The sequence below is a fragment of the Hyperolius riggenbachi genome, chromosome 11 (genome assembly GCF_040937935.1).
Source record: "Hyperolius riggenbachi isolate aHypRig1 chromosome 11, aHypRig1.pri, whole genome shotgun sequence".
Classification (NCBI taxonomy): domain Eukaryota; kingdom Metazoa; phylum Chordata; class Amphibia; order Anura; family Hyperoliidae; genus Hyperolius; species Hyperolius riggenbachi.
The window spans coordinates 223390154-223413790 of NC_090656.1; the positions used below are offsets into that span (position 1 = coordinate 223390154).

Below are 23637 nucleotides of genomic sequence, written 5' to 3' on the forward strand. Positions count from 1 at the left end.
TCCGTATTTTGCAGCGTGGCAGGGTCATAATAATAGCAAGGCCTGTTCTTTCCATCCCATCTGCGGGAATAGTAGGAATACTGTCTTGTTCCTCAATGTCTGCTTTCAGCCTTGTCTCCTTCTTCCCCGGCAGGATAGTACTGATGGACGATGCCATGGACTGCCTCATGTCCTTCTCCGACTTCCTGTACGCCTTCCAGATCCAGTTTTATTACTCTGGTGAGCGCATCTGTCATCCGCTGAGAGCAGCGTCTGTTGTCTGTGTGTTGGTGTCGCCAGTCCCAGCAGGAAGTCTGGCCGTCGCCTGGATGTTTCTGCTGGGACCGGTCCCCTTGATTTACTGGGCTGCTAAATCGCTTTTTAGCCATTGTGAACGCTGTTATTGTTATGCTTGCAGAGTTTCTGGAGAGCGCCGCCGCCATTTATCAGGATCTGCTCGCTGGCAAGAGCTTAAACACCGTCATAGTCCCGACATCACGATCCACCACGCCGCGCCAACGCCAGGTTCTTGCTGACAGCGCTTCTCTGGAGGGAGTGGAGGCCCCGCACTTTTACCAGTGCTTGGAGAACTTGTGTGAACGACACAAACACGGGTATGTGTGGCCGGCAAACATGGGTCATGGCTGTCTAGGCAGAGGTACGCATAAGTCACCATTGGGTGCTTGTCGGTCTACTATCTACAGCTCAGGTGTCAAACACAAGGCTGGTATTGGGAAGGCAGAGACACAGGTGCAGGGCTCTCCAGCTCTGTTTACTAGCACCCTATGCCTGTCACACCAAAAAGGTGCACCCAGGAAGTGCAGGCCCCTCCAGCTCTGTTTACCAACACTCTATGCCTGTTACACTGAAGATGTGCACCCAGGAAGCGCAAGCCCCTCCAGCTCTATTTACCAGTACCCTATGCCTGTCACACCAAAGATGTGCACCTGGGAAGTGAAGGCCCCTCCAGCTCTATTTACCAGTACCCTATGCCTGTCACACCAAAGATGTGCACCTGGGAAGTGAAGGCCCCTCCAGCTCTGTTTACCAGCACCCTATGCCTGTCACACCCAAGAGGTGCACCCAGGAAGTGCAGGCCTCACCAGGTCTGTTTACCAACACCCTATGCCTGTCACACCTAAGATGTGCACCCAGGAAGTGCAGGCCCCTCCAGCCCTGTTTAGCAGCACCCTATGCCTGTCACACCTAAGATGTGCACCCAGGAAGTGCAGGCCCCTCCAGCCCTGTTTAGCAGCACCCTATGCCTGTCACACCTAAGGTGTGCACCCAGGAAGTGCAGGCCCCTCCAGCCCTGTTTAGCAGCACCCTATGCCTGTCACACCTAAGGTGTGCACCCAGGAAGTGCAGGCCCCTCCAGCCCTGTTTACCAACACCCTATGCTTGTCACACCAAAGAGGTGCACCCAGCCCCTCCAGCTCTCACACATTCCCTGTCACACTAAAAAGGTGCCTTGCAAGGAGAGATCACCCCCCCCCCCCTCCTTTCCTATAGTACCTAAAAGATGCAATGGTGTCCAATGACTTTCTGTGCATTCAGCAGTTTGTGATGGTATGGGAGGATTTTAAAGGCCTTGCCCCGATTGCTGACAGGCATGGAAGGCTGGTAAACAAAGCTTAAGGAGTCCTCTAGGCCCGCCGAATCTCTTCCTGTTAGTTGCCAGTACATTGGACACAGTTATAGTCACTTCTCCACCAGGCAGGTCTAATGTCACCTCCTATTTGGGGCAGGGCCTAATCATGAGTCCCACTTTCAGAAGAGCAAACTGTCAGGTGAATGAATGTGGTTTCTGCAATATCCAGTGAGGCTGACCTGATTGGCAGTTAACGTCTCTCACAGACAGACGGCATTCTGCGCAGCCTGGCACATTCTTCCCATGGGTGTGTTCACTGGAGTCAGTTCTGGGGTCACATACCTCCGGTGTCCCATAGGTGCTCGCAGTAAAGCCTGCACCTGGGAGAGGTGGGGTGGGGAAGAGGCCTGATCCAGGGTGCACCATTCTGTCAGCCCTCTCAGGGATGGCAGTAAATCTCCAGCCACTTCTGCTCACTTATCTGATGGCTGTTTGCAGCTGTGCCCTGAGGGGCATAACACAAAGGGCTGGCTTGTTATGCAACGTGTGTACAGAAGGTATGAGCTGCATTAGTAGCTGGGAAGGGGGGAGCCATTGTTGTTTTAAGCCGTAAGTGCACAGAGAGAAATTATTTACAGTCATAGTCAACCACAAGAACAAAGAAAACAAGAGCTGTGCTAACAGGTCCTTTCTTTCTATAGGATTACCTGAGCTTTAAGGCATAACTGTGCACTAGTTAAAGGGGACCTCTAGCCACAGAAATGAGACTGCATGGCTTTCAGCACAGCCAGGCCAAGATCCAGATGATTATATGCAGAGTCAACTGGATAGAAGTTGTGGGGAGGCGCCCCATCTGTACAAGCGTAGTAAAAGCGTATTTACGCTATATAAATAAAAAACAGGTATCTTACCTTTAATGAAGACTCACAAAGATGGAAACAACAGGGAGTCTTTATTAAATTATACTGTAGACAACGCGTTTCACGGGACTCAGTCCGCTTCCTCAGGTCAATACAAAACAGATAACAAGGCGCCCGCGCACCACACGGCTCATATTAAAGTTATCTGTTTTGCATTGACCTGAGGAAGCGGGATGAGTCCCGTGAAACGCGTTGTCTACAGTATAACCGTTTGTTTTTTTAGAAAGACTCCCTGTTGTTTCCATCTTTGTGAGTCTTCATCAGAGGTAAGATACCTCTTTTTTATTTATATAGAGTAAATAAGCTTTTACTACGCTTGTACAGATGGGGCGCCTCCCCTCAACTTCTATCCAGTTATCCCCACACCTCCAACAGAGGTGTTGATCTCTTCTATGCAGTGACCCGGACCATCAGCAGCCATTTAACGACCGCCTAACGCCGATAGGCGGTGGCAGGTCGTAAGTGGTTTTACATGGAAATGGCTGCTCGTTCCATGTCAGTTCACGGAGGGAGTCTCCGTGAACAGCCTGCGAGCCTCCGATCGCCGCGATGGGAGGCTCGCAGGCTGTTCACGGAGACTCCCTCCGTGAACTGACATGGAACGAGCAGCCATTTCCATGTAAAACCACTTACGACCTGCCACCGCCTATCGGCGTTAGGCGGTCGTTAAATGGCTACTGATGGTCCGGGTCACTGCGTAGACTGCGTCGCAGGCTAAATGTAAACACGCGGGGAAGAAACCCCCGGTGTTTACGTCGCACGGCGCTGCTGCGCAGCAGCGCGGTTAAGGAGATCAGCAATCCCCGGCCTCTGATTGGCCAGGGATCGCCAGCATCTGATAGGCTGAGGCCTATCAGAGGCGTACAGGACGGATCGCCGTCCTGTACCGCACCATGGGAAGGAGGGGAGGGAGGGAAAGAGAGGGAGGCGAAATATCGCTGTGGAGGGGGGCTTTGAGGAGCCCCCCCCCCCACAACACGCAGATGGCCGTTGGCGATCAGACCCCCCAGGAGGACATCCCCCTAGTGGGCCCTGGCTGCAAGGTGATCTGTGCTCGGGGCTGGAGAGCCCACGCAGCACAGATCATGGAAAACAAGCCCGGTCCTTAAGTGGGTAGGGAGGACCACAGGAGGAGAGCGACCGCCCGGTTCCACACTGTTCCGGGATACCGAGCGGGAATGGTTATTTCCCGCATGCACATACGGTGGTCGCAGGACTACAACCCATCCTTGTGAGTATCCACTACCGACAATACCCCGTCGACAGATTGCACTAACAATACTGCACCATTGGGCTCCAGGTCTTCCCTCTTTCTACAGGCAAAAGGGACCCACCTTCCCATGTGAGAGAAGCACCCCGCACCTGAACCACTGCCTCATATGCAGGGCCATTTCTAGACTTTTTGCCACCTGAAGTAATACATTGCGAGGACGCACCACCCTCCCGTCATGTGTTTGTGCCAACCAGGATTGTAGAGGAGAGACACATCGGGCTGTGCATTGCAGGCGCTGGCACTACACTTACCTCACAGCATCTCCTCCCTGCTCACCTGCTCTCTGCAGATTAGCAATGGGATCATCAGCCACGCATGAATTCCTGCTTCCTCTCTGACTACAGCGGCGCCTCATGTGACCTGGCAGCACGTAACAGGTCACATGAGGCACCGCTGTAGCCATGGATATAGGATGCTGGATGGGCAGATGGAGAACGCTGAGAGCAGGTGATTGAAGTAGTGCTGGTAATCTAGGAAGGGGGAGTGCCAGGAGGGGGACATTTGGGGAGGGGAGACGCCTCTTGTCGCCCTCTAATTGTTGCCGCCCTGAAGCACGTGATTCACGTTGCTTCATAGAAGAACCGCCCCTGATTATATGTCATGCTTTCTGCATAGTCAGTGAATGAGCAGGAGAGAGGAGGAGTAACTATTGGTAGGATTCCGACCCCCTCAGCTATGAAGATAAAGGGGGACACTTCTCCTCTCTCCTCCAATAAATGGGTCTCCCTCCAACATCCACCCGATAGCTGTTATCTGTCCTCCCCAGAGGCAAGATACCACAGCGATGCACAGTATTTTACCTTCTCCGGCACCATGCTGGGTCCGCTCCTCGGGGCCATCGGCAGCCGCCCGCCCTGCTGATGCTTAGCTTGTATGACTCCTGTGTGTTCCTATGTGTCACATGGAGACACCAGCAGCCAAATGAGATATGAGGCTTAGTGTTCGGTATATAGATAGGGGTATGCTTAGGGAGGTGGGTTAGTGTTAGGCAAATAGATAGGGATATTCTTAGGATCGGGAACAATCCAGGGAGTCCGCACACTCCAAGTTAAAATAAAGCCTGTGTTTATTCAGAAAACGTTACAACAGTTCATTCTCATATCCAACAACCCTTTCGGGGTCCCGAGGGGTCCCCTGTGTCAAGATAACAACACAGAATCCAGCCATTGATGTGAATAGGTGAAATCTGATTGGCTGTCTCAGGTTCCGCCCTGGTGTGCAGTGGGGGTGTGAGATCCCCAGAACATACTGTATCTTTCCAGATAGTAAGGGGTCTGTATACCAAGTTTTGCTGAAATAGTCAAGGTGTTTTCGAGTGATGGCAACACACACGCACATGATTATTATTTAGTACTTATGTAGCACTGACATCTTCCGCAGCACTGTACAGAGTATATTGTCTTGTAACTTAAAGTGAACCTCCGGACTAAAATTCTACTCAGCAGAACTGAAAAGGCTTGGTGTTTCTTTAACAGTTTCACAGCATCAGAACTTTGTTTTTCTTACCAAAGCATCAGTTTTAGCTGAATTTTTAGCTAAGCTCCACCTATCAAAGAAAACTGCCCGGGCTTTTCTTCCCTGATGCTGTGCAAAGCATGATGGGATTTCCTATGTTGTTATTCACGTTGCCTAGCAACTGGGAGGGGTGACAAGCACACAGGACAGTTGGAACTGTGTCTCATGTTCCCTGTCACCTCCTTTCAAGCAAAAAGATGGCTGCCCCCATGAAATCACAAACATTTGCCTGTACTTTTAAAACAGGGTGGGTAAGAGATTATATTACCTATCTATTTTAATTAACATAACTAATGTAACTTACTGACAGTATGTTTGTTTAGGCTGAAATTCGTCTTTAACTGTCCCTTAGAGGGGCTAACAATCTAATCCCTACCATAGTCATATGTCTATGTATGTATCGTGTAGTGTATGTATCATAGTCTATGGCCAATTTAGAGGGAAGCCAATTAACATTTTGATGTGGGAAGGATTGTGGGAGGAAACCTCAGTGCCCGAAGGAATCCCATCCAGACACGGGGAGAACATACAAACTCCATGCAGATAGAGCCCTGACTGGGATTCGAACCGTGGGACTGAGCGCTGCAAGGCAAGAACGCTAACCACTACGCCACCGCGCTGCCCCATACTGTACATACGTCTGATTTTACATATATAGATTGTTTTTTTCTCCATAGCTTAGGCTCTGCGTTCAGCGAACATGTGCGTTGAGACATTAGATCCATTCTACGCGTCGGCCAGTGAGTCACGGCTGCAGCGCCAGCCTGTCCCCACTTGTCCACATGACAGCCGTAACGCGGCCTTTTGTATAATCACTTTTTTTCTTCTTTTCCTCTCAGTTGCCGCATTTATACTCCCATGTGTTCTTTGCTCAGTTACATTCAATATGCTGGATTAGTTTTGACGTTTTGTTGCCACGGCAACGCTGATGAATCGCTTCTTTTGTTGTGACAGATGTTTCGCCGCGGCTTTTCTCACACGGCACATAATCTGTATGATTGCCGGCGTGGTTTATGGTATTGTGGGCCGCCCCGCTTTCATGTCCTCGCGCTTGCTTAGGGAACTCGATGTTCCGCATTACGGCTGCGTGTTTTTCTGTCCTGTCCGTACCTGTTCAGAAGCGGGCTTCCATGGAAGGGACACAGGCCTGTGGAGCCTAGCTGCACTGCAATACCCAGCATGCCCTTCCAGCAACAAATTTGTTATGCTAACGTGCCAGGATGTGTAGGAATTGTATTGGTGGTGGGCCGTGCCAATAATTGTTGGTAACAATATCACAAATATTATTACTTTTTTTACTGATCACTCCTAAGGCCTCGTTCACATTGGGTGCGTTGAGAAGCGTGTAAAAGCGCATGATAAAAAACGCATGCGTTTGTGCGTGCTTTAGTGCGTATTTCAGTGCGTTGCGGTCCGCTTTTTTTAAAGCATGTTTTGCTTATTGCAGCAGTTGTCAATAAAGCTTTGTTCTCAGATGTAAATGTATTTTTTTTCCAATTAGGGGTAAAAAAAACGCAGGTGCTTTTATGTCTTGTATGCGCTAAAAAAGCACACCCATTCACTTGCATTGATGTGCGATTTACAGCTCAACGCACAGAAATGCATGCAACACTATGTTTTTGTATCTGCAGCGCAGCGCAGCGGATAGGTGTGAACCAGGCACATTTAATTACATGGGAAAATCAATACCTTGCAGAACGCACAGGGCAATGCGACGTGAAAAGCGCACAGAAACGTCCCTGATGTGAACGAGGCCTAATGGTGGGCTTCTCCCTAACAGCAACTCTCCTACCTGCAGTCAGGGTGCAACTATATGAGGGCCCACCCAACGTCTAACCTCTCTCCTGTGCGGGGTCCCGCCTCCAGATCAGGTGGTTTTGTGGCAACACTGGTTATGGGTGTGAAGATCATGATGGTGACACTAGTTTTATGACCCTTGTATCATGGACCTCCAGAGTGAAGGGCGCCCGAAATAATCTTAAACAGAATATCAGTAAATTTACCAGTATTCTACTATTGTGCAGAGCAAATTACAAAAATAATACATTGGTAAAAGATGCCGATATTTTACTACATCTAAACCTAACCCCAGTCTCACATAGAATCTTCCTTCTACTGACCCTAACCTTAACCACACCCCCTCCGATGCCTGACCTTAACCACACCCCCTCCGATGCCTGACCTTAACCACACCCCCTCCGATGCCTGACCTTAATCACACCCCCTCCGATGCCTGACCTTAACCACACCCCCTCCGATGCCTGACCTTAACCACGCCCCCTCCGATGTCTAATCTTAACCGCCCAAACCCTGCCATGCCTAACCTTAACCGCCCAAAGCCTGCCATGCCTAACCTTAACCGAAAACACAGCCCTCCCCCCCAGCCTAACCTGAAACACCCCCACCCCTGATACCTAACCTTAATTGTCCTCCCAATGGCTAACCCCCATCTGATGCCTTACCGTTAGCTCCCACATGCCTAACCTTTAACCCCGCCCCCATGCCTAACCTTGACCAACAACCCCCACAAAAGCCTAACCTTAAACACCCCGCCCACCCCAGATTCGTAACTGCCCCTCGCCCCTCCACCCATGCCTAACCTTAAAGTGGACCCAAATTAAAAATACAGGATTTCAGAAATAAAATTTATTTTCTAAATTATATATATTTTTTTAGCTGCATGATGACAAATATAAAACATTTTACATTTATTGGAAGAACCCCCCTCCCTTCCTTTCATATTACCGGCAAATAATCCGGCAGACTGGTGGCGTAGGAGGTGTCCAGCAAAGGAGGAATTGCTAATGGCTGCCCCCAGTATAACCCTAGTTATGAAAAGAGAAGGGTGAAAAGCATGCACTAAAATGCTCATAGGCTTGAAGGAGTGTTCATTTATCTTTGTATGTGTCAGAGTGGTGCAACTAAATATTTTGAATTAAATGTTTGGTTTGGGTCCGCTTTAACCACCCCCCCATCTAATCCTTAACCCTTTGCTCCCCCATGCCTTACCTTGAACACCCCCCAATCTTAAAGAGGAACTCCAGTAAAAATAATATAATAAAAAAGTGCTTCATTTTTACAATAATTATGTATAACTGAGTTAGTCAGTGTTTGCTCATTGTAAAATCTGTAGTCTCCCTGATTTACATCTGACATTTATCACATGGTGACATTTTTACTGCCGGCAGTAGATGTCAGTGGAAGGAGATGCTGCTTGCTTTTTTTGGCAGTTGGAAACAGCTGTTCTTTCCCACAATGCAACAAGGCTTCCACAGTGTGATGTCAGAACCATGGTCCTGATATCACACTGTGATCCGTTTAAGAAAAGGAGAAAAGATTTCTCATGCGAAAGGGGGTCTCAGCTACTGATTGGGATGAAGTTCAAGCCTTGGTCATGGTTTCTCTTTAACTGTTCTCCCCACGCCTAACCTTAACCACACCCCCTCTGTTACCTAACCTTCACTCCCACACCTAACCTTAACCACACCCCCTCTGTTACCTAACCTTCACTCCCACACCTAACCTTAACCACACCCCCTCTGTTACCTAACCTTCACTCCCACACCTAACCTTAACTACCCCACCGCACAAACCGCAAAATATCGGCCACCACCATAGGAGCCCAAGGACATATCGGCCATTGGGAATAATTTAGGCACTGGATCCGCCCACTGTGGCTAGTCCATTGCTGTGGCTAGAAATACACGGCACCCGCTAGTAGCTAATAGTTGTTTGAGCTCCTATGGCTGCTCCTGAACCTCAGTGCCGCCTCCATAGGGGTCACCCAATGGAGGCAAGGGAAGGTTGTTTCCTCCAATCACAGCAGATTCCAGAAGAGATGGTTATACATGTGGTATTACCGACTCATACCTCCAAACTTTTTGAGATAAGAAAGAGTGACACTTAAGCCACACCCCTGCCTCAACCCTGACCACACCCCTGACACACCCCTATTCATGCATAAAATAAAGATTTCTTAAAAATGTGTTGTTTTATAATTCAAACTATGCTGGTCCTTTCTATCCTGGTTCATTTTCCTTCATACTAACATTTGGAAATAAGAAATGCATCAATTTCAAGTATAGGACTAGCGTTTAGAGTCAATTAAAGGGACACTTAAGTAAAAAAAAAAATGAGTTTTACTCACCTGGGGCTTCCAATAGCCCCCTGCAGCTGTCCGGTGCCCTCGCCATCTCCCTCCGATCCTCCTGGCCCCGCCGGCAGCCACTTCCTGTTTCGGTGACAGCAGCTGACAGGCTGGGGACACGAGTGATTCTTCGCGTTCCTGGCCACAATAGCGCCATCTATGCTGCTATAGCATATATCATATACCATATTGCAGCATAGAGGGTGCTAATGTGTCTGGGAACGCGAAGAATCACTCGCGTCCCCAGCCTGTCGGCTCCTGTCACCGAAACAGGAAGTGGCTGCTGGCGGGGCCAGGAGGATCGGAGGGAGACAGCGAGGGCACCGGACAGCTGAAGGGGGCTATTGGAAGCCCCAGGTGAGTAAAACTCATTTTTTTTTTGACTTAAGTGTCCCTTTAAACACATTTTTCAGTAGAAACAATACATATATTTACATGGCTCTATACATCAGTCTTGAAAGAGGGACAAATGAAGAAGAAAGAGGGACTGGGCTGCCAAAGAGGGGCCGTCCCTCCAAAAAGGGGACAGTTGGGAGCTATGGGTAGACTGTTAACTGAAGTGATCATGAAAAATGATTTCGGAAGGAAAAAGTCTACTCCAGCTTCACTTCCCCATCACCTCGGTATTTCTCTCACTTTCAGCTCACTCTGTATGACTCACTGGATGATCTGAGCTGCCATGGCAACTGACTGAAGCAACCGTTGCCATGTAAATAAGGTCACTCGTTGCCAAGGTGAATGCAGCTAGTTGCTGAGGTAACCGGAATGAGACAGTGGCACCCCCTGTGACAGTGAGTCATACTGCAGCAGGAGAGGGAGGGATCGGATCTGCGGCAGTTTGTCACTCACTGCAGTTGGCTGGAGGGTGAAACGTGTCCCTAAATTACCCACATAAAAGTGAAATAACAGTTCTGCGAGGAACGATTGTTTTAAGATGCCCACTAATGGTACAATATTTTCCTCAGATGCAATCATTCATTCAGATTTTTAGGCTTGTACAGAAAATCATACAGTATGTGGAGAAAATCGATGTGAAACAATTGTATGGCTGATCGGAATACAGAATTCTGTCAGAATATGGAATGTTGGATTTTACGATCGTACCTGAATAGAGATATTGCTATAATCTACATGTTTATGGGAACAATCGACAATTACCTTCCGATTACCTACAATCTCGCAAATCTGATTGATCACATCTGAGGGCACCTTAAACTGGGTACACACGGGACAATTGACAGATCTATTCGATAATTTCCAACTAGTCCGATCGGATTGCGATCGATTTTGCAATAGATTTTAGGTACTTAGCGCAAAATCGATCACAAAATCGGAAACAATTTGGACGTCTACACACAATGCAATTTCTTATCAGATTACCGGTCGATCTGATGGAAAATTGTACCGTGTGTGTAAGGCTTTAAAGTGGACCTGAACTCTTGCACAGGACAAAAGGAAAACAGAGAAATCCACCCTGTGTGTGTTTAGAGAGTTTAGCCTAATCACCCCTCCTCCCCCAACTGTGATTTGATCTCTCAGCTGTGTCAGCTTAGGAACCGCCTCTGCCACTGCAGAGAGCTGATTGGTAAACACACGACGTTAACCCTATGTCTGCTTCCATGAAAGCAGGAATTAGACACACTGGAGATTTATTGCTGGATTTGTTTCAGCTGTAACTAAGAAAAGTTTTTCTTTAAAAGTTATTGTGCTGTTACTCTCTGTTAGAGCAGTGAGGAAGTTCTGTGTTCAGATCCGCTTTAACAAAAATGCGGCATATTACCTATATAGATTGTAACCGCGTGCTCAGAACAGCTCACTATTAGGAGTAACATAACAGTTTCACTGGTGCTTTCTTTTGCAAAGCTCACCCTCTAGTGGCCAAAAATAGCAATTACCCATTTATAGTGCATCGTAACCAGCCAGGTACAAATTATTATTATTATTTAGTATTTATATAGCGGCGATATCTTCCGCAGCGCTGTTCAGAGTATATTGTCTAGTCACTTCCTGTAGTGCAGTGTAGTGTATGTATCGTAGTCTAGAGCCAATTTAGTGGGAAGCTAATTAGCTTAACTGTATGTTTTTTTGGGGATGTGGATGAAACCGTAGTGCCCGGAGGAAACCCACACAGACTTAAAGGAGAACTGTAGTGAGAGGTATATGGAGGCTGCCATATTTATTTCCTTTTAAGCAATACCAGTTGCCTGGCTATTCAGCTAATCCTCTGCCTCTAATACTTGCAGCCATAGACCCTGAACAAGCATGCAGTACATCAGGTGTTTCTGACAAATTTAGACAGATATGACAAGATTAGCTGCATGCTTGTTTCTGGTGTGATTCAGACACTTCTTTAGGCAAATAGACCATCAGGGCTGCCAGGCAACTGGTATTGCTTAAAAGGAAATAAATATGGCAGCCTCCATATCCCTCTCACTACAGTTCTCCTTTAACCTGCTGGGCGGTCTGGACGAGCTCAGCTCGTCCAGTACCGCCGGAGCCTGCCGCTCAGGCTCTGCTGGGCCGATTTGGCTGAAATAAAAAGCAGCACACGCAGCCGGCACTTTGCCAGCCGCGTGTGCTGCCTGATCGCCGCCGCTCTGCGGCGATCCGCCGCGAGCAGCGGCGAAAGAGGGTCCCCCCAGCCGCCTGAGCCCAGCGTAGCCGGAACAAAAAGTTCCGGCCAGCGCTAAGGGCTGGATCGGAGGCGGCTGACGTCAGGACGTCGGCTGACGTCGATGACGTCACTCCGCTCGTCGCTATGGCGACGATGTAAGCAAAACAAGGAAGGCCGCTCATTGCGGCCTTCCTTGTTTATTCTGGGCGCCGGAGGCGATCGGAAGAACGCCTCCGGAGCGCCCTCTAGTGGGCTTTCATGCAGCCAACTTTCAGTTGGCTGCATGAAATAGTTTTTTTTTTATTAAAAAAAAACCCTCCCGCAGCCTGCCTGGCGATCTTAATAGAACGCCAGGCAGGTTAAGGAGAACATACAAACTCCATGCAAATAGTGTCCTGGATGGGATTCCAACCGTTGACCCAGCGCTGCAAGCCACCGTGCTGCATTCAATCATTGTTGAAAAATATCTATATTTTAATTATGCGTCATTTACCTAGCGCTGGCGTTTTCCATAAAGTACACTAAATAGTTCTTGTCAATCAGAGAAGTTTGCAGTCTGTCTTTACCATTTCTCTGTTCTCAGCTGTAGGTACAGAACCGGCATACCTGAGGGTTTTCGAGACTCCCTCCTACCCGTGGAGTGAATGTGTCATTGAAATGAAGCAGTCAGATGCAAAGGGATGCAGCAAGTTTTACCTTCTGCTTTGTGTAGATTTGTAAACCAGAGAGAGGTGGATTCTTGGTATCTTATACAACAAACTGTTGTTTCCAGAAAGTGCCAATAATTACTGTAAATTCTGGCGTATAAGACTACCTTTTAACCCTTGAAAATCTTCTGCAAAGTCAGGGGTCGTCTTATACGCCGGGTATCATTGATGCCGGGTGATATTCCCTATCCTGTTACTGACTCTCAGATCTCGCTGCTGAGGACTGTAGTGAAGCGGCGCAGGTGCACATGTGCGAGATCTGAGAGGCAGAGAAGGAGGTAAATAGGATACAAGGGCGGGGCCAGAAGGGTGGAAGAGGCGTGTTTTATGGTCACCGCGCAATCTATTCTTCCATACCGCTCTGATAAACAGGTAGACAGGGGGAACTGACCAATCCACTTAGGGAGAGGGAGAGTTGACCAATCCAACCAGTCAATCGCCTATATACTGTTATATACTGGGTACCACATATAGTACAGCACTAGTATCTACCAGTCTACCAGTTCATACATAGCACCAGTATATGATTTTTTTTTTATTTTTATTTGGTGTGTGTTGGAAGAGGGGTAGTCTTATACGGCGAGTATATCCCAAACTCTGTATTTTAACTGGAAAAGTAAAGTCTTATACGCCGGAATATACGATAGCTTTTTTTGTAGCTGCAGATTGGAGTTGAAATGATATGTAATTCTGTTTAGTTACATAATGACTTTTGATTTTTGTAGTAAAATAAAGTTAATCTTTAATATTCTGTTACAGTGTTACTTGGCCGGCTGTGCTTTAAATGTCTGAAAGTGAATGGGAATCGACATAAAAAGAAAAAAAGCCAGACACTTCGCTAAGGAGAGGGAAGGCTTTGGGTCCTATAGAACCTTCCTGCTCCTCTCACGGTCCCTGCTTTCCAGTGCAGGATCCCCCCCCCCCCCCCCCCCCCCCCCGTGGCAGCATACAAACAATTTGGTCAAATGCTGCTCTCTCTCTCGGCCACGAAGGAGGCTTTGGAAGTCATGGCGAGTGCTACCGAAGACTGCGCTAGCACCCTCTCTCGTGCACTTCCAGTGTGGAGCTGCCTGTCTTCAGGAGGACCCGGCTTCTGAAGACTTCCAAAGTTCCCCGCGGCGGGGGATTCAAGCAGAGGAGCTGCCGCCGCAACGAGGGCACCGGGAAGGCTCTATAGGACCGAGAGCCTTCCCTCTCCTTAGGTAAGTATCTAGCTCTATAGGACCGAGAGCCTTCCCTCTCCTTAGGTAAGTATCTAGTTTAATTTTCTTTATATACGATTCCCAATTACTTTAAAGGACACCTGAGGTGAGAGGGACGTGGAGGCAGCTAGATTCACTTCCCTTTAAACAATACAGATTGCCTGGTTGTCCTGCTGATCCTTTTGCCTGCAGTGGTGTCTGAATCACACACCTGAAACAAGCATGCAGCTAATCCAGTCACACTCTAGCCAGAGCACCTGATCTGCTGCATGCTTATTCAGGGCCTATGGCTAAAAGTATTAGAGGCAGAGGATCAGCATGCAATCTGTATTGTTTAAAAGGAAATCACTTTCAGTTCAGGCGTGCTATAAAATGAAGCCCTGTTCAGGAAGGAGGTATACTGGCAGAATGATTTTACCCCAATTTTATATTTATTATGTTCAGTATGCACAATATAAGCTCTTAATCAGTATGTATACTGAGGGTAATCTAGCTGCAGTGTGTGCTGATCCCTGCTGCCTCCAGTATGTACAGTATAAGCTGTTACTCTGTGCCTGTACTGATAGTAATCTAGCTGCAGTGTGTGCTGATGCCTGCTGCCTCCAGTATGTACAGTATAAGCTGTTACTCCGTGCCTGTACTGATAGTAAACTAGCTGCAGTATGTAGTGATCTTTGCTGCCTCCAGTATGTACAGTATAAGCTGTTACTCCATGCCTATACTGATAGTAATCTAGCTGCAGTGTGTGCTGATCCCTGCTGCCTCCAGTATGTACAGTATAAGCTACAGTATAAGCTGTTACTCCATGCCTATACTGATAGTAAACTAGCTGCAGTATGTAGTGATCTTTGCTACCTCCAGTATGTACATTATGAGCTGTTACTCTGTGCCTGTACTGATAGTAAATTAGCTGCAGTGTGTGCTGATCTCTGCTACCTCCAGTATATACAATATAAGCTGTTACTCTGTGCCTATACTGATAGTAAACTAGGTGCAGTGTGTACTGATCTCGGCTACCTCCAGTGTGTACAATATAAGATGTTACTCCGTGCCTGTACTGATAGTAAACTAGCTGCAGTATGTAGTGATCTTTGCTGCCTCCGGTATGTACAGTATAAGCTGTTACTCTGTGCCTGTACTGATAGTAAATTAGCTGCAGTGTGTGCTAATATAAGCTACCTCCCATAGCCGGGCTGAGGCATAGGCTGGAGAGGCTCTAGCCTCAGGGTGCAGTGTAGGAGGGGGCGCACAATTCATTCAGCTGTCATTCCTAATTGTGTTTGAAGCAGAAAGAAATAAGAAAAGGAGATACATGGAAGTGACTACAAGACAGATAACTAGAGATTAAGGTGTTGGGGGCCCTGGGGTGCCTCCTAGTCTAATAGCAATCAGTGTGTGACGGCTGGGGTGGAGGGATGGAGGGGCGCACTTTGGTGTCTCAGCCTTGGGTGCTGGAGGACCTTGTCCCAGCTCTGCTACCTCCATTATGTACAGTATAAGCTGTTACTCTGTGCCTATACTGATAGTAAACTAGCTGCAGTGTGTGCTGATCTCTGCTACCTCCAGTATGTACAGTATAAGCTGTTACCCTGTGCCTATACTGATAGTAAACTAGCTGCAGTGTGTGCTGATCTTTTTTGCTCCCAGTATCAGTGGCGTAGCAATAGAAGGTGCAGAGGTTGCGACCGCATTGGGGCCCCTATGCCAAAGGGGCCCTGAGCAGCCCACCCTCAACCACAGTATTAGCTTTTTATTGGTCCTGTGCTGGTAATATTCACTTCTATAGATGCTTTAAATAGTAGTGATCACTAGCAAACTGTTCCCCATCCCCTTCCTGCACCTCTGACACTGTAGTGGCCATTGGCAGGTTTTGGTGCACCGGATCAATTATGTATAGAGTGCTTGGGGGGGCCCCATTGTAAAACTTGCATCGGGGCTCACAGCTCCTTAGCTTTGTCACTGCCCAGTATGTATTGTATAAGCTGTTACTCTGAGCCTGTAAAGCCTGTAATAGTAAACTAGCTGCAGTGTGTGCTGATCTCTGCTACCTCCAGTATGTACAGTATAAGCTGTTACTCAGTGCCTGTACTGATGGTAAACCAGCTGAAGTGTGTGCTGATCTCTGCTGCCTCCATTATGTACAGTGTAAGCTGTTACTCTGTGTCTGTACTGTTAGTAAATTAGCTGCAGTGTGTGCTGATCTCTGCTACCTCCAGTATACACTGCTACTCTGTGCCTGTACTGATAGCCAACTAGCTGCAGTGTGTGCTGATCTCTGCTACCTCCAGTATGTACAGCATAAGCTGTTACTCTGTGTCTGTACTGATTGTAAATTAGCTGCAGTGTGTGCTGATCTCTGTTGCCTCCAGTATGTACAGTATAAGCTTTTACTCTGTGTCTGTACTGATTGTAAATTAGCTGCAGTGTGTGCTGATCTCTGCTACCTCCAGTATGTACAGCATAAGCTGTTACTCTGTGTCTGTACTGATTGTAAATTAGCTGCAGTGTGTGCTGATCTCTGCTACGGTACCTCCAGTATGTACACTATAAGCTGTAACTCTGTGCCTGTACTGATGGTAAACCAGCTGCAGTGTGTGCTGATCTCTGCTGCCTCCATTATGTACAGTGTAAGCTGTTACTCTGTGTCTGTACTGATGGTAAACCAGCTGCAGTGTGTGCTGATCTCTGCTACCTCCAGTATGTACAGTGTAAGCTGTTACTTTATGCCTGTACTGTTAGTAAATTAGCTGCAGTGTGTGCTGATCTCTGCTACCTCCAGTATATACAGTATACACTGTTACTCTGTGCATGTACTGATAGCAAACTAGCTGCAGTGTGTGCTGATCTCTGCTACCTCCAGTATGTACAACATAAGCTGTTACTCTGTGTCTACACTGATAGTAAACTAGCTGCAGTGTGTGCTGATTTCTGCTACCTCCAGTATGTACAGTATAAGCCATTATTCTGTGTTTACACAATTAGCTGCATTGTGCTGCTGATCTCTGCTACCTCCAGTGCATACAGTATAAGCTGAGAGCTGGTCAGTCTCCCTACTTGTTTGCACACTATTTTTGCACTTGGACAGAGCAACTGCAGCACAGGAAGTCCATTTGTAAATAAAGAAATAATAACTCTCCCCCATGAGGGGATGGAGTAGTCCAACATTCATCTGATTTTCACTACTTACTGTAGGTGACAGTGACATAGGGAAAAAAGTAATTTATAGTTCATTTCTATGTATGTATTTTAAATATTTCATTTTTTTGCAATAGTTGTCCTTTAAAAGAGAGTCTGCAGTACATTTATACTTTGTGATTGATTGATATTCTCTTCCTCTCCAGTACCTGTCCTCCTGTACCTCTAATCGGAGAAATAGTGAGTGGCGCTCCCAGACTCACATTCTATGGCTTCCTAATGGCTCTGGCAAAGCATGCTGGGATTAACCACAGCATCGGTGAGTAAAACACTGGGGGTGACTGTGACGTGGCTAGCTTATCGGAGTGGATCAGGACACCTGTTAGAATATGCTACAGCTTTCATGCTTAGACTGTGTATATGTTAATGGCCACAGGATGGCACTGTGTGTTTTGTAAAACTCTATTGTAGTGTTCAAATTCCATCTTTCAGGCCCCATTCACACCTATAAACGCAAGCGTTTTGCGTTTTTGTGTTCTGTTTTTTTTACCCCTCCCAGCACTCCACTGCATGCTGCGTTTTTGTAAAAAGTGCTTTTGTGAACGCTTTTCCAGAGCAGTTTTGTAATTCACCCTCTGACGCAAGTCAGGAAGTGAACTCTTTGATCCAGAAAATAATAAATACAATGTATTTATTCTTAAAAACGCGAGAGCAATCGCTGCACAAAGTAATTTTGTGAGCGCTTTGGGTTTTTCCTATACCTTCCATTGTATCAAAAACTCCCCAAAAATGTTCCAGGCAGCGATTTGCTGAGCGGATCGGATCGGAAACGAACCGCTCAACTGTGAACTCTCTCAGAGAGAATCATCGCACAAGCGCCCCCAGTCTGAACAAACCCTTACTGCGTGAGATGGCCTTGCTGAGTTGCTGTTATCTCATGGTGATTAGTGATAGTCGTCATGTCTAGGAGAACTCATGAGAAGCATGTGATCAGTTTGGTCAGGTGACAGATATGTAAAGACAAAATAGGGCCCTTGGGAAAGTATTCACATGCCTCCCCCCCCCCCCCCCCCCCAATGGTATAGCCCTTTCCCCCCAGATAGCAGCTTTAGGTGGTCCCTTTGTTGCTCCTCCCCACATAGGAACATTAGGTAGCAATTTTGTATCACCCTAAATAGAATTCGATTGTCCTGCTGGGGGCCTGTTTCATTGCAGAGTGCTTATAGTGGAGGCTCCTCCTCCTTCCTTCTGTCTCCACCCCTCTCCCCATTCTCTGCAGGCATGTAGGTACTTGGGAGCCAATATGCTGCAGGGTTGGGTAAGGAAGGACTCTGCTGCGAGCACTGTGAAATGAAAAGGGGCACCCACCTACTTGTGTCTGATGGGGAGACCTGAGTTGCTCATACAACCGACGGGGCCCTGGGCTGTTGCCCAGTTTGCCCATAATGTAGTGCCGAACCCTAACCAGTGAAGAGGCCTGGGAATGTGGATCCATAAGAAAGTGTTCTTTCTCAACTGAAAGATGATGTTATTATTTCAGATGAAATGTATGATTGTCATTGTCACTGACCTCTCTCTGTGCTTGTTCCCTGCTTGCTGTTGTCACTGACCTCTCTCTGTGCTTGTTCCCTGCTTGCTGTTGTCACTGACCTCTCTCTGTGCTTGTTCCCTGCTTGCTGTTTGTCACTGACCTCTCTCTGTGCTTGTTCCCTGCTTGCTGTTGTCACTGACCTCTCTCTGTGCTTGTTCCCTGCTTGCTGTTGTCACTGACCTCTCTCTGTGCTTGTTCCCTGCTTGCTGTTGTCACTGACCTCTCTCTGTGCTTGTTCCCTGCTTGCTGTTGTCACTGACCTCTCTCTGTGCTTGTTCCCTGCTTGCTGTTGTCACTGACCTCTCTCTGTGCTTGTTCCCTGCTTGCTGTTGTCACTGACCTCTCTCTGTGCTTGTTCCCTGCTTGCTGTTGTCACTGACCTCTCTCTGTGCTTGTTCCCTGCTTGCTGTTGTCACTGACCTCTCTCTGTGCTTGTTCCCTGCTTGCTGTTGTCACTGACCTCTCTCTGTGCTTGTTCCCTGCTTGCTGTTGTCACTGACCTCTCTCTGTGCTTGTTCCCTGCTTGCTGTTGTCACTGACCTCTCTCTGTGCTTGTTCCCTGCTTGCTGTTTGTCACTGACCTCTCTCTGTGCTTGTTCCCTGCTTGCTGTTGTCACTGACCTCTCTCTGTGCTTGTTCCCTGCTTGCTGTTGTCACTGACCTCTCTCTGTGCTTGTTCCCTGCTTGCTGTTGTCACTGACCTTTCTCTGTGCTTGTTCCCTGCTTGCTGTTTGTCACTGACCTCTCTCTGTGCTTGTTCCCTGCTTGCTGTTGTCACTGACCTCTCTCTGTGCTTGTTCCCTGCTTGCTGTTGTCACTGACCTTTCTCTGTGCTTGTTCCCTGCTTGCTGTTTGTCACTGACCTCTCTCTGTGCTTGTTCCCTGCTTGCTGTTGTCACTGACCTCTCTCTGTGCTTGTTCCCTGCTTGCTGTTGTCACTGACCTCTCTCTGTGCTTGTTCCCTGCTTGCTGTTGTCACTGACCTCTCTCTGTGCTTGTTCCCTGCTTGCTGTTGTCACTGACCTCTCTCTGTGCTTGTTCCCTGCTTGCTGTTGTCACTGACCTCTCTCTGTGCTTGTTCCCTGCTTGCTGTTGTCACTGACCTCTCTCTGTGCTTGTTCCCTGCTTGCTGTTGTCACTGACCTCTCTCTGTGCTTGTTCCCTGCTTGCTGTTTGTCACTGACCTCTCTCTGTGCTTGTTCCCTGCTTGCTGTTGTCACTGACCTCTCTCTGTGCTTGTTCCCTGCTTGCTGTTGTCACTGACCTCTCTCTGTGCTTGTTCCCTGCTTGCTGTTGTCACTGACCTCTCTCTGTGCTTGTTCCCTGCTTGCTGTTGTCACTGACCTCTCTCTGTGCTTGTTCCCTGCTTGCTGTTGTCACTGACCTCTCTCTGTGCTTGTTCCCTGCTTGCTGTTGTCACTGACCTCTCTCTGTGCTTGTTCCCTGCTTGCTGTTGTCACTGACCTCTCTCTGTGCTTGTTCCCTGCTTGCTGTTGTCACTGACCTCTCTCTGTGCTTGTTCCCTGCTTGCTGTTGTCACTGACCTCTCTCTGTGCTTGTTCCCTGCTTGCTGTTGTCACTGACCTCTCTCTGTGCTTGTTCCCTGCTTGCTGTTGTCACTGACCTTTCTCTGTGCTTGTTCCCTGCTTGCTGTTTGTCACTGACCTCTCTCTGTGCTTGTTCCCTGCTTGCTGTTGTCACTGACCTCTCTCTGTGCTTGTTCCCTGCTTGCTGTTGTCACTGACCTCTCTCTGTGCTTGTTCCCTGCTTGCTGTTGTCACTGACCTCTCTCTGTGCTTGTTCCCTGCTTGCTGTTGTCACTGACCTCTCTCTGTGCTTGTTCCCTGCTTGCTGTTTGTACAGGAGCGTTGCCGGATAAAGCTGAATTATTAGTTGATGAAGTTCTGGATAATGCACTTGATAAAATGTAAGTGTGTAGAGGACGATCGTTTGAGCAGAAGCAATCATCTCATGTCAGATCTTACACTGTATGAGGGCTGGTGCACACCAGAGCGGTTCTAGAGCGTTTTTTCAAACGCTTGCAGGGGGAAACCGCTTGGCTAATGAAAGTGAACGGGATGGTGCACACCAGAGCGGGTTGTTTTTTCCACAAATGCAAACTCGGGGGCTGCAGCATTTTTTAGATTTCTGAGGCATTTCTAGCTCAATGTTAAAGTATAGGAAAGTGGAAAACCGCTCTGAAAAACGCTAGATCAGAGCGGTTTTCCAGGCATATTTGTTACAGAAGCTGTTCAGTAGCAGCTTTACTGTAACAATATTTGTAATCTGCTATCCAAAAACGCTCCAAAAAACCCTAGGCATGTTTAGAAAACATGCCTAGAATCGCTCTGAAATCTGCTTCAAAAACCTCTAGCGTTTTGCAGATCTGCTAGAGGTTTTTGGTGTGCACTGGGCCTGAGTCAGTGGAAAATCACACACCTGCTAACATTTGTGCTTTTGCACATGCGGATAATAAAAAAAAACTTTCACCTGCAGTAAAAAAGCTGTATAGGAATTAAAATTTTAACGTAAAAAAAGCATTGTTTTTCTCAACATTAAAGAGAAACTGTGACCAAGAATTGAACTTCATCCCAATCAGTAGCTGATATCCCCTTTCCCATGAGAAATCTTTTCCTTTTCTCAAACGGATCATGGAGGGGGTGGGGGGGGGGGGGGGGGGGTCAAGCAGCATCTCCTTCCAGTGACATCACCTGCAGCAGTAAAATTGTCACCATGTGATAAATGTCAGAATGTAAATCGGGGAGAGGAAAGAATTTACAATGAGCAAACACTGACTAAATCATTTATACATAATTATTGTAAAAATGAAGCACTTTTTTTATTACATTATTTTCACTGGAGTTCCTCTTTAAGTTTGAACCCTGCCATAGAGTATATAATGCAAGGTTGCAGGTGGAGATTTATGAACCCAACTCCACTCAGATGTGTCATCGTAGTCCTTAAAAACAACATTCAGGTCCTCAAAGGTGGCTTTCGGGCAAATATGACCAAAAAAATCCTTCCAAAGGAGGGGGAAAACATAAAGGGGGTAAGAAGCGGCCAAGAGTGTATAAAATTGAGTTAAAAACAACTAAAATGAAAAAAAAGGAGAGGTGCCTTATCTCAATGATGACAAATTCATATAGGTACATAATGAATTTTATTATGCACTGGCAACGCATTTCACCAGGCTAAAATGAAGTGTGAGAAGGTATTCTCAGCCAAAAATAGACTTTCTTGAACTGTATTTTGGCCTGAGGAAGCGGGCAGAGATCCCTGAAACGCATTGCCTGTGCATGTATATACTCGCATATAAGACGACCTGCGTATAAGCTGAGGTACCCACCCCTAAGAAACCAGGAAAAAGTGATTGACTCGCGTATAATCCCAGGTGTAGTCCCCTCCGCAGTAGCCAGATGTGCCCCCACTACGAGTCAGCCCACCTTCCCATAGCCAGATATGCCACAAGGTTGTTAGTTGTGTCTGAGGACACCACTAGATGGGGTCATAGATATAAGACACAGAGATTGCCACACAGGAAGAACTCCCTATCATTGCACCGCTGACACATTGCTGGCACACTCCACTCCACAAGCCAGGGGACACAGGCAGTCTTGAGCAGTGCACTCTGCACACCATGTTGCAGGGGATGGGGGGGGGGGGGGGGGCACGGACACAGCAGGAAGCCAGCTGGCAAGAGCAGGATCACTAGTGCAAGATTCTTACGCTCCTCTGCCAGTAACAAAACCTGCTCCACCATCCATTCTGCTCCACTGACTCGCATATAAGCCCAGGGGGTAACTTTTCAGCACATTGCTTGTGCTGAAAAATTTGATTTATACGCGAGTAAATACAGTAATTGTGTATGTGATTTGTCATTATTTCATTTACCCACCTTCCCTTTTTTCATTTTAGTTGGTTTTAACTCAAATTTTATACACTCTTGGGCTTATACAGTCTTTACCCCCTCTTTGCTCTGAAACTGCGTTGCTTTTTTTCACAGTCTATTCTTTAAAACGGAATGGGCCTTTTTGACAGGAATTGTGTTTGATAGAAGTTACGGGTTCCCCCTTTATAATATGTTGGTATAGGCAAGGTGCCAACACACTGTCGGTGATGTCGGTTACAGGTGGAGGTCTGTTATCTTATAAGCATATGATTTATATAATGGGGTACAGGCACTGTAATAGTTTCTCATAATATTGGACTGTTTCTCTCTGCAGTGTTGCCCAGCTATCAGCCTGCTCCATAAGCCAGTCCCCGGCACCCTTCCCCCTCCCCCCTCGAGAGATCATCCGCGTGGCCTCACCCAAGAAGACCGTACCCAGCCGCAGGCGGGCGGACATGGAGAGTGATGGCTCCACCGAAGAGACCGACTCCTCTGAAAACTAGAGGCTGCTGACCTGCTACGCCTACCCCAGTCCTGCCTCCAACAATTCAGGAACACCCTCTGTAATAAAGATTCCCCTTTTCTTCTACAGAGATTCTTTTAAAGAGAATTTACCGAGAGGCATGTGGTCCACTTGATCAGGTGATTCGTTATCAAGTCTCTGATAGGCCAGGTACAATCATGTGATCATGTCACATCTCTGCTTCCTTTGTAAGGCTTAAAAGTGCAACCTGTCACATGGTCATGACCAGCCAATCAGAGAATTGCCAACCAGCCACCTGATCAACAGGTTCAGATGCTTCTCAGGCCTGGAACCTCGTAGAGCATTTAGGGAGTGCTTTCAATCGCTAGCAAATTCCCTAAACGCTCAGCCAATGTAAATGGATGGGACAGATTCCACTAGAGAGATTCCGATCAAGGAAATCGTAATTGCAGGACATGCAGCATTTTGGGAGCGTTTCCATTCTCATGAATTGTATAGGAGCTGGGAAATCGCTTGCAAAACGCTACCACAAATCGCTAGCGATTGCGCTTTGCACTTTTTAGTGGGTTCCAGCCCTTATGGAGAATTTC

The 23637-nt window shown here is 47.4% G+C and overlaps 1 protein-coding gene across 1 annotated transcript in view; it reads left to right on the top strand.

The window, feature by feature from the left end:
* CSTPP1 (centriolar satellite-associated tubulin polyglutamylase complex regulator 1) overlaps positions 1–23154 on the top strand; it is a 198211-nt gene extending 175057 nt beyond the window's left edge. Inside the window, exons 5-9 of the mRNA XM_068261540.1 lie at positions 134–219; positions 398–593; positions 17290–17402; positions 20538–20601; positions 22898–23154. Of these exons, the coding sequence (XP_068117641.1) occupies positions 134–219; positions 398–593; positions 17290–17402; positions 20538–20601; positions 22898–23066 (628 nt within the window). The 3' untranslated portion in view covers positions 23067–23154. The remainder of the gene's footprint in view (positions 1–133; positions 220–397; positions 594–17289; positions 17403–20537; positions 20602–22897) is intronic.
* The last annotated feature ends 483 nt before the right edge of the window (positions 23155–23637 follow it).